The sequence below is a fragment of the Spermophilus citellus genome (genome assembly GCF_964194105.1).
Source record: "Spermophilus citellus genome assembly, chromosome: 4".
NCBI lineage: Eukaryota > Metazoa > Chordata > Mammalia > Rodentia > Sciuridae > Spermophilus > Spermophilus citellus.
The window spans coordinates 192,934,639-192,946,520 of record NC_138185.1 but is presented as its reverse complement, the minus strand read 5'-3'; the positions used below and the strand labels follow the sequence as shown (position 1 = coordinate 192,946,520).

Below are 11,882 nucleotides of genomic sequence, written 5' to 3'. Positions count from 1 at the left end.
CATTGATATTGGTCTGTTCAAATTGTGTGTATCCTCCTGACTCAGTCTGGGCAAATCATATGACTTAAGAAATTTATCGATGTCTTCACTATCTTCTATTTTATTGGAATATAGGTTTTCAAAATAATTTCTAATTGTCTTCTGTATTTCTGTAGCATCTGTTGTGATATTGCCTTTTTCATCCCGTACGTTAGTAATTTGAGTTCTCTCTCTTCTTCTCTTTGTTAGCATGGCTAAAGGTCTGTCGATCTTATTTATTTTTTCAAAGAACCAACTTTTAGTTTTGTTAATTTTTTCAATAGTTTCTTTTGTTTCAATTTCATTGATTTCCGCTCTGATTTTAATTATTTCTTGCCTTCTGCTACATTTGCTGTTGTTTTGCTCTTCCTTTTCTAGGGCTTTGAGATGAAGTGTGAGCTCATTTATTTGTTGGTTTTTTCTTTTTTTGAGGAATGACCACCAGGCGATGAATTTTCCTCTTAAAACTGCTTTCATTGTGTCCCATAGATTCCGATATGTTGTGTCTGTATTTTCATTTATCTCTAAGAATTTTTTGATTTCCTCCTTTATGTCTTCTGTAACCCATTGATCATTCAGTAACATATTGTTCATTTTCCATGTGATGTAGGATTTTTCCTTCCTTCTTTTATCATTGATTTCCAGTTTCATTCCATTATGATCAGATAAAATGCAAGGTATTATCTCCACCCCTTTATATTTACTGAGGGTTGCCCTATGGCATAATATATGGTCTATTTTTGAGAAGGATCCATGTGCTGCTGAGAAAAAAGTATATCCATTTGATGATGGTTGATATATTCTATATATGTCAGTTAAGTCTAGGTTATTGATTGTGATATTGAGTTCTATAGTTTCTTTATTCAACTTTTGTTTGGAGGATCTGTCCAATGGTGAGAAAGGTGTGTTGAAGTCACCCATAATTATTATGTTGTGGTCTATTTGATTCTTGAACTTGAGGAGAATTTGTTTTAGGAATGTCGCAGCACTATTATTTGGTGCATAAATATTGATAATTGTTATGTCTTGTTGGTGAATGGTTCCTTTTAACAGTATATAATGTCCTTCTTTATCCCTTTTGATTAACTTAGTCTTGAAGTCGATTTTATTCGATATGAGGATGGCCACCCCTGCTTGCTTACGAGGACCGTGTGCATGGTATATTTTTTCCCATCCTTTCACCTTCAGCCTGTGTATGTCTTTTCCAATCAGATGTGTCTCCTGGAGGCAGCATATTGTTGGATTTGTTTTTTTAATCCATGATACCAGCCTATGTCGCTTTATTGGAGAGTTTAAGCCATTAACATTCAGAGTTACTATTGATATATGGTTTGTACTTCCATCCATGTTTGATTATTTATCCTTTTTTAAAAAAAAATTAGTTTGTTTCTCCATGATTATCTTTCCCCTCACCCTCTGTCTTTACCGAGGCACTTCCTACTGATGGTTTTGTTTATTGTTTTTCATTTCTTCCTCATGTAGTGTTTTGCTCAAAATGCTTTGCAATGCTGGTTTTCTGGCTGCAGATTCTTTTAACTTTTGTTTATCATGAAAGATCTTTATTTCGTTGTCATACCTGAAGATTAATTTTGCTGGATACAGAATTCTTGGTTGGCATCCATTGTCTTTCAGTGTTTGAAATACATTGTTCCATGACCTTCTTGCTTTCAGTGTCTGTGATGAAAAATCCGTTGTTAACCTTATTGGTTTACCCCTGAATGTAATCTGTCTCCTTTCTCTTGTAGCTTTTAATATTTTCTCTTTGTTCTGTATATTGGATATCTTCATAACAATGTGTCTTGGCGTTGGTCTACTGTGATTTTGTGTGCTCAGTGTCCTGTATGCATCTTCAATTTGTATATCTGTTTCCTTTTTTATTTCTGGAAAGTTTTCTGTAATTATTTCATTCAGCAGGTTACTGATTCCCTTGGTTTGAATCTCTGTACCTTCTTCTATCCCGATGACTTGTAAGTTTGGTTTTTTTATGTTATCCCATAACTCTTGGATGTTTTTCTCGTGATTTTTTACCAGCCTTTCTGAGTTGGCTAGACTGTTTTCAAGATGATAGATTTTGTCTTCATTATCTGACGTTCTGGCTTCTACTTGCTCCACTCTGTTAGTGATACTCTCAATTGAGTTTTTAATTTGGTTTATCATTTCCTTCATTTCTAGAATTATTGTTTGATTATTTTTTATAATCTCTATCTCCTGATAAAGATGCTTAACTTCTTCTTTTATCTGTTTATGTAATTCATTCTCAATGTGTTCTTTCGCTGCTTGAATTTGCTGTCTTGTATTCTCTTTAAGGTTCCATTCCATCTGTCTAAGGTGTTCCTTGAGTTCTTTATATGACCATTTTTCTGATGACTCTAGGTCCTCCTGAATATTTAGGCTGTCCTGCATTGTTTGTACTCCTTTTCTTCCTTGCTTTTTGAAGCTGCTCATGTTACTTCTTGTTCTGTTTGACTGATGAGTTACTGTTTACTCCTATAAATTTATTAGATGCTTGGGAGGAAAGGTATTAGAAGGGAAGGGAAGAAGTCACTAAAGAGAATGAGAGTAAGCAGGTAGAATTCAAGGAAGGGGGGATAAGATAATTGAAAAGAAATGAAAAGACAAAAGAAGAAAAAAATAGAAAAGAAAAAAAGAAAAAATAATTTAAAAAATTAAAATTAAAATTAGAAGAAAAAAAATTTTTTTAAATGTAAAAAAAAATTAAAAAACAACAAGAAAGAAAAATAAAAATGAAAGAAAAACCCAAATCAAAAAAAAAAAAGAGAAAAGAAAAAAAAACTAATAAATGCAGTCTTAGAATTTGATTAACTTCTCTTCCAGTAGGTGGCGCTGTGCCCACCAGACCAAGTTTCTCCTGTCAATACACGGGAACCAATCACTGTGCAGCAGCTCCTCCCAGACTGGGCGAGTCTCCAATCCTGAGTGCCTAGGGCCTCCTCTTGTGTCTAGTCACTTCCCACTTTTCCTCTAGCCAGGCCCCTCTCACGGGTGCCGCGAATTTTACTTGCCCTCCGGTAGCCACGCCCCTGGTAGCTGGTGCAAGAGACCTCAGCTGTCAGCACTGGTGGGAGCGGTAGTTCCACGCCGCGGGTCCCGCGCCACCTCTGATTACCTCGGTCTGGCTATCGTGCTCACGGGAGAGCTGGGAGGGGCCCTTACGGGAGAGCTGGGAGGGCCCTTAAGGTTTCCCCAATGTGTGGAGAGGGAAGGCTAGGGAATTACACACCTGTAGCCACAGGTTTCAATGAAGTTATCTCCTCCGCAGCAGTCTGATGACGTCAGTTCTCTGCCATGGTGGTATCTCTTGCAAATGGCGACAGTTCGTTTCCCTTTGCCGGGTGAGCAATGCAACAGGTGGGTCCTTACTGTCTCTCCCAAGCCCCGTTTCAAACCTGTGGCCACTACCTATGAAGGCTCGGTTGGCATTTACCTCCATAGGATCAGAAGGGCTGACCAGTTGTTTCAGCCGGATGAATTAGTGCTGAGTCACAGCTGTTTGTCTGCGGGAAGCAGGCGAACGGGAGCTTGAATTCAGCCGATCCGGGCTCAGTGTGTGTTCTGAGAGGCCCAGACTGTTCGCCCCAGATCCACGTCAGCTCAGCATTGCCTAGTGATCCTGAGCAAACAGATTTAGGTTGTTTATGACTCCCTATGCCTGCACAGCTGAAGAGGTCAGAGACTTGATCTCTCTGCGCCCGCCGCCATGTTGGAATCCTGCTTTATCTATTTTAGTTCTTTTGTTCTTCCATATAAATTCAAGATTGTTTTTATCTAATTCTGAGAAGCATATAATTTTTGATGGGCATTTTTGATGGGCATTCCATTGAATCTAGATTGCTTTTGGCTGTCTGTCCATTTTAACAATATTAATTCTGCCTATCCATGAATATGGGAGATTTTTCCATTTTTTGATGTCTTCTTTCATTTTTTTCAGTGCTCTGTAATTTTCCATGTAGAGGCCTTTCACCTCCTGGGTTAGTTTTATTCCTAAGTGTTTTATTATTTTTGAAGCTATTGTGAATGGAATTGTTCACCTGGTTTCTCTTTCAGCAGACTCATTATCTGTGTATAGAAAAGCTATCGGTTTTTGTATGTTGACTTGCTGAATCAGTTTATCAGCTCTAGAAGTCTTCTGGTGGAGCTTTTAGAATCTTCCATGTATAGGACCATATCATCTGCAAACAGGGACAGTTTTACTTCTTCCTTTCTTATTTGCATCCCTTTTATTTCCTTCTTTTGCCTAATTGCTCTGGCTAAAGTTTCAAGTATTCTATTATATAGGAGAGGTGTTTTGTCACCTTGTCTTGTTTTGACTTTAGAGGAAATGCTTTCAGTTTTCCCCCTTCATCATGATGCTGGCTTTAGGTTTGTCATACATATTTTTTTTTATGTTAAGTTCCTTTTATCCCTAGTTTCTTCAGAGTTTTTGTCATGAATGTCAAAGGCTTTTTCTGCATCTTTTGAGAGGATCATGTGATCTTTTTTGTCCATTTATTGATTTATATATGGCAAACCATATACAAATGCCTTGCATGCTGAATATGATTTGCTAATATTTTTTTTCCCCTTCAAGGGTCCTTATCTTGTTTGGGTATTAGTGTTATACTGGCTACATAAAATCCGTTTGGAAGTGTTCTCTCCCTTTGTATTTCCTGGATTAATTTGAAGAGCATTGGAATTAGCTCTGCTTTAAAGATCTGGTAGAATTCAAAACCAGGTTGGTACTGGCATAAAAACAGATACATAGATCAATGGAACAAAATAGAAGATACAGAGGCAAACCCACACAGCTACAGTCATCTGATTCTTGACAAAGTTTCCAAAAACCTATGTAGGAAAAAAAAAAGCCTCTTGAACAAAGAATGTTTGGGTAATTGGATATCCATATGTAAATCACTGACAATAGATCCCTAGCTCTTACTCTGCACAAAAGTCAACTCAAAATAGACAAAAAACCTGGAAATTAAACCAGAAATTTTGCAACTACCAGAAAGAACACAGGGGAAACACTCCTTCATATAGTCATAGACAGCAACTTCCTCAGTAAGACTCCTAAAGCTCAGGAAATAATACCAAGAATTAATAAATGTGTGGCATCAAACCAAAAAGCTGCTGCACAGCAAAGAAAACAACTGCATGAAGGTAGAACTTAGAGTGGGAGGAAAATCTTTGCTAGCTATGCTTCTAACAGAGAATTAAAATCTAGAATACCTTAAAAACTCAAAAAACTCAACACCAAAATCCCCAAATCAATAAGTGGGCAAATAGACACTTTTTAAGAAGCACAAATGGTCAACAATTTCATTTAAAAAAAATAGTTCCACTTCTTTAGCCATCAAGGAAATGCAACTCAAAACTACACTGAGATTTCATCTCATTCCAGTTAAAATGGCAATCACTGAGAATACAAATAATAATAAATGCTGGTGAGGATGCAGGGCCAAAGGAAATCTCTAATACTGTTGGCGGGGATGTAAAGTAAAGTAGTACAACCAGTATGAGAATCAGTATGAAGTTTCCTCAAAAGACCAGGAATGAAACTACCATGAGATGATTCAGTATTTACACAAAAGAACGAAAGTCAACATATTATAGAGATACATGTATACCCATGTTTAGAGCAGCAAGCTATGGAACCAGCCTAGGTGTTCATCAACAGGTGAATGAATAAAGAAAATGTGGTATAAATACTCTACATGGTTTTATTTGGCCATAAAGAAGAACAAAAATGATGTCATTTGCAGGAAAAAGGATGGAACTGAAGAGCATCATGTGAAGCAAAATAAGTTAGATTCAGAAAGTCAATGGGTATGTTTTATCTCATGTATGAAAGCTAGAGAAAAAAGAAAAAAAGGATCTCAGGGGAAAAAAAGATGAGAAAGTGTTAGGTAGAGGAAGAAGATCACAGGGAGAGAGGAGGGGAGGGTAAAAAACAGAAACTGGGAAGCTCCCAATTATGCACCAATAAAAATAAAATTAAAAGAGAAAATATTTTAAAACTTTAAAAACTTATTTAACTGGGTGTGGTTGAGCACACTGTAATCTCAGCAACTCAGGAAGCTGAGGCAGGAGAAATGTAAGTTTCAGGCCAGCCTTAGCAACCTAGCAAGGCCCTAAGAAATTTATTGAGATACTATCACAAAATAAAAATAAAAAGGGCTAGTCTATAGCTCAATGGGAAAGTGCCACTAGGTTCAATTTCCAGCACTAAATAGATAAAATAATTTAAAAATGAATAGCCTCTTTACTCACATTTTAAGCAATATCAGAAATCCAATCACTCATTTGCCTTCTCAAACATAGAAAGACTTCTAAAGTCAGACCATTTACTGCAGTCAAGTTATATCAGTCAGTTTTATAATGGAGGATACAGTTAATGGAGGATACAGTATAATGGAGGAACTGGTTAATTTGGTAACCAAAGAAAGAAAGAGAAATTACACCAAGGACCAAGATAAGAACTATCCCAATGTCTTCTTCCCATGATTTGCCAATAAAGAGTAAGACCCACTGGGGGAGGTAACCACATCTGTTTAATTGACCAGTCAGTCATCTTGAATGACTGAATAACATCTGGTAGATGTTCAATAAACACATGTTGAATAAATGATTAAGAGATGACTCAATTAAAGATTCTTCACCTCTCATAGTCCAATTCATCTTTCAAGTCTGTTTTTATGAAACTTCTCAGGAAGATCTTCCCTCATTGCTACATACTGGATGTTTTTGTCTCCCTAAAATTCATGTGTTGACCTTTAATGTGATGGTGTTTGGAGATGGGACCTCTGAGAGAGAATTCATTTTAGATGAGGTCATAAAGGTAGAGCTCTATGATGGGATTAGTGCCCCTTATGAGGAAAGAAAAAGACCAGAGCCCTGTTTATCTCTGCCATGTGAGGATACAGCAAGAAAATAGCCAACTGCAAACAAGGAAGTGGGTCCTCATTAGATTCCAAAGCATCTGGCACCTTCATCTTAGATTTCCCAACCCCCAGAACCATGAGAAATAAATTTCTGTTGAGTCACCTAGTGTTGGTATTTTATTATAGCAGCCCAAGACTAAGACACTCAACTATCCATCTAGGTCAGAATTTCCTATGAGCTCTACTTCAGAACACTAGTGGTAATTGTTTGTTTGTGGGCTTTTTAATGTCTGTCTTCCCAACACTCTGTCTCTGTATATCCAGAATCTAAAGCAGATCCTTTCACAGAATAAGCTCTCAACGAAAGTACGTTGAATGATTTAAAAATTTTGCTTCTTTGTTATAATTTAACTTCATTAGAAGTTTCTGTCACTCTTGGTCAGAACAAAGTAAACTTTCAATCCCAAAGTCCCTATTGTCTCGATGGTAATGAATCTCAAGGGAAGTACAGATCTATCCAGCAAGAGAAGAGTGAGAATCTCAGATGGGTTACGTTTGAGCTAGATAGCTTTGTGTATCTCTGCGTTTCCATGGAGACCAAACACAACTCCACAATCCAGGCTTGCTGCCAGCTCTACAGAGACAAGGGGTCTATCATGAATAGCTTATCCCCAGAATCTGCTATGGACACCATGGCCCAGTAGAGCGTGTATTATTAGTCAGAAAACTCTAAAGTATAACTGAAAGTGAATTGTATAAATCTGCATCAATTGATGTCTGTGTCTCCTTTAACAGAGGAGAAGTAGAAGGATAATTCATTAAGTTTCTATATTTACTTCCCTAGGAAAGTAGTCAAGAGTGATGCAGTGGGACAGGAGTAACAGTAGCCTCCTGAGAAATCAGTGAACCTAGAAGTTCTGAGGACTTCCAGAACAGATCTGGGCACATGTCAGTCGTAAGAGAGCCAGGAGCAGCATTAAGAGAGATTGGTTTGGGAAAACATGAAAGTTTGGTAAGGACAGGACCTGTCCACGCACATGACCTGAAGACCATGCCTTGGCTCCAGAGCTTCGTTCACTGTGAAAGTGTAACTTTGCATGTCTAGTGAACCCAGAGGAACCATAGTCCTCAAGCAGCACTGAAGACCCAGGAGCTTCTGATGAAACTAAGAACTATATCATCAGAACCGCCTAGGAGAACAATCGAGCACCTCATCCGGTGGCTAGTGAAGTAACCAGTCTGGTACAATCTCAGGAATGGGGTAAAAGGAATCGGGTTCTTCTGAACACTCTTCCTAGAAGTCTATTGTTTGTTTCCAGGTGTCCATTGGCAGGCTATGGCACCACTGACTTCTTTGAAATTTCATTGTTATTAATATCCTGACTCATGTTCAATCAATAAGTTACAGAATCCCAAGGCTGTTCTTATGCTTTCCATTGACAGTCATTTGTTTCCCCTTTGTCTCTCCTGAAATGTTCTACCCAACTCTTAATGAGCTCACTCTGTTTCTTTTTATGATTTTTAGGTTTAAGCTATTGTATAATTTATAATTTCATACAAGTTATAATGAAAGAAAAATCACCCACAATTCTCCCATCTTTGCATGGAAATTATGTTCATTTTTTCATATTCATATCTAGCCCTCCTCCACATAAATTCAGATTTTCCTTGTCTGTGAGGTCCTATGTTATCATTTCTCTGATTCAATTTTATCACATTAGTTCCTGCGTTCATCCTGGGTAGAGTCAGCTTTTCCATAAACAGAAGCTTGCTTTAACCTGACATTTGCATAAAAACAATCAATCATAAGGTTGCCTTCTTCTTTATCCAAATGTCTGAGAACAATATTAAGCAATGTAACCTAGAAATAATAATCACTTGAAGGAAAGATATATTCTTTAAAGTCAAAATTGAGCCCATGAACATCTCTATCAGCATTTATTGTTTTATATTACTGAGGGAATTATCTGAAAGTATTAAACATAATACCCAAACTCTAAATGTGTGCTTTCCTCCATTTACATGCCAGATTCACAGGACATGTATTCCTCAAAAAACAAATCAACCAAATAATAACAAAAAGTTTGTAATGACATGACAGAATATATATTATAGCAGTATATGGCAAGGAAAGGGGTACAAAATAACATAATCTATCGGCATAGCTATGTAAACTAATACATAAATAGTAAATTAAAAAATAGAAAAAAATACAATAGAAATACATCAAAATTTTTTTTTTCCTTTTTCAGTTGTTGGAAGATAGAACCCAGCTTCTCTCATAGAATAAGTAAGTGCTGGGGCTGGGCTTGTGGCTCAGTGGTAGAGCACTTGCCTTGCATGTGTGAGGCACTAGGTTCAATTCTCAGCACCACATATAAATATATAAAATAAAGGTCCATTGACAACTAAAAAATATTTAAAAAAAGAAAAAAGAAAGAAGAAGAAGCAAGTGTTCTACCGCTAAGCTACACCCCAGCCCCATCAAAATCTTAGAAGTTGTTTCTGGATAGGTATAGGTGATTTTTTTAAAAATTTTTTAGTTGTAGATGGACACAATACCTTTATTTTATTTGTTTATTTTTAGGTGGTGCTGAGGATCAAACCCAGTGTCTCTCACATGCTAGGCAAGCACTCTACAACTGAGCCACAACTTCTGCCCAATAGGTGATTCTTTTTATTCTTATTCCTCTGTATTCCCTAAATTGGCTTGTATTATCTCTATGATTTCAATAATTTTGTCCTAAACCCACCATATTTTTTTGTAATTTTACTCTTACTATTATTATCCTAATAGAGTTTCAACCATGGAGAGATAAAAAATAGCTTGGATTATATGACTGCTCACTTTGTAGCCAGACCAGGGCTAAGTGTTGGGTACACATTACCCATTTAAATCCAGGGACAATATTGTTGCCTCGGTATTGTAACTATTCCCATTGAGGGACTGGTGTGGTATTGACAGGTAACTTGTCACAGATAAGTTAGTAAATCACACATTTGAATAAAATGCCTTCAGAGACTAGTGCCAGCATGTTGCTTTTCAATAAAAGTTGGTGACTCATTGGATGCTAGATTTTAAAAGGGAAATATTTTAATTTTAGGAGACCCCTGACAGCATTTGAATGAATATAGGAAAAGATAGTCATCTGATCTAAAAGAATGAGAGGAATTTATAGTTTCCTTACAGAAAATAAGTAAATAGCAGAAGAATTGGTAAGGGGCTGGGGATGTGGCTCAAGCAGTAGCGCGCTCACCTGGCATGCGTGCAGCCCGGGTTCAAACCTCAGCACCACATACAAACAAAGTAGTTGTGTCCGCCGAGAACTAAAAAATAAATATTAAAAAAAATTATCTCTCTCTCTCCTCTCTCTCCCTCTCCCTCTCTCTCTCTCTCTCTCTCTCTCTCTCTCTCTCTCTCTCTCTCTCTTAAAAAAAAAAGAAGAAGAAGAAGAATTGGTAAAAACAAAATGTTCCAAAATACTTGCAAAACTTGAGCAAAATTAGGTTGAAGTATACAACTTGATGCTGACTCAAGGAAGGACCCAGAAAACCAGCATGAGGAGGTAGAAACCAGGGCTGGTAGCTAAAAGAATTAAGCCCAAAATAGGACACTCATCCCTCTGTCTTTCCGGTTCCAGCTTGTCCTCAGATGCTCAGAGCACCACAGACCCTGATGCTCACCACCTTTGATACCTCAGCTTCCACAGAGGTCAGAGGAGCCATGGGGAACCACACCACTGTCACTGAGTTTATCCTGCTGGGGCTCTCAGATGCCTGTGAGCTACAGATGCTCATCTTCCTGGGGCTCCTCCTGACCTACCTCCTCACACTGCTGGGGAACCTCCTCATCGTGGCCATCACCCTTGTGGACAGGCACCTCCACACCCCCATGTACTACTTCCTCCGTAACTTTGCTGTCCTGGAGATCTGGTTCACCTCAGCCATCTTTCCCAAGATGCTGAACAACATCCTCACAGGACATAAGACCATCTCCTTAGCTGGATGCTTCCTACAATGTTTCCTCTATTTCTTCCTTGGCACCACAGAATTCTTCCTATTGGCAGTGATGTCCTTTGACAGGTATGTGGCCATCTGTAACCCTTTGCGTTATGTCACCATCATGAGCAAAAGGCTGTGTGTCCAGCTAGTGCTGTGCTCATGGATGACAGGTTTCCTTCTCATCTGTGTTCCTTGTTACATCATATTTCAGCAGCCCTTCCGTGGACCCAATGTCATCAACCATTTCTTCTGTGACAACTTTCCACTCCTGGAACTCATATGTGCAGATACAGGTCTGATAGAGCTTTTGGGGTTTGTGATAGCCAACTGCAGCCTCCTGGGCACTCTGGCTGTGACGGCCACCTGCTATGGCCACATCCTCCACACCATCCTGCACATCCCCTCAACCAAGGAGAGGCACAGAGCCTTCTCAACCTGCTCCTCCCATATCATTGTGGTGTCCCTCTTCTATGGCAGCTGCATCTTCATGTATATCCGGTCAGGCAAGGGTGGGCAGGGGGAGGACCAGAACAAGGTGGTGGCATTGCTCAACACTGTGGTGACCCCGACACTCAACCCCTTCATCTACACCCTGAGGAACAAACAGGTGAAGCAGGTATTCAGGGAGCAGGTGAGCAAGCTCCTCTCACAAAGTTGAGTCAGACCTGAGAGAGGGGAAAAAATCACCTCCTTGCCTAAACCTCTGCTAATGAAGCTCCTGTCCAGATTTCCACGGATTCTCCCTTCATAGACAATTTTTGCCAGGTAGTCTAACATATAGCCATTTCATATATGTATTATTATTAGTCTATCCATTCTTGTTCAGAAAACAGAAAATGTAATATGCTACTTCTGTGTGACATACATCTTGATATTTCTAACATTATTCTTTATGGTAAAATACTGAAAAATTACCCTCTGAGAACAGAAATAAACTAAAAACACCTACTATCCCACCTTTATTGTAGTAGAATTTCTAACCAG

General features: G+C 38.4%; 1 protein-coding gene across 1 annotated transcript; it reads left to right on the top strand.

Moving 5' to 3' along the window:
* Positions 1-10,572: 10,572 nt before the first annotated feature.
* OR6J1 (olfactory receptor family 6 subfamily J member 1) lies at positions 10,573-11,556 on the top strand (the record flags this gene model as incomplete). Its single annotated transcript, XM_081292925.1, has 1 exon — positions 10,573-11,556. One exon carries the CDS (start codon positions 10,573-10,575, stop codon positions 11,554-11,556), a length of 984 nt encoding a protein of 327 aa, XP_081149051.1.
* Between the last annotated feature and the right edge of the window lie 326 nt (positions 11,557-11,882).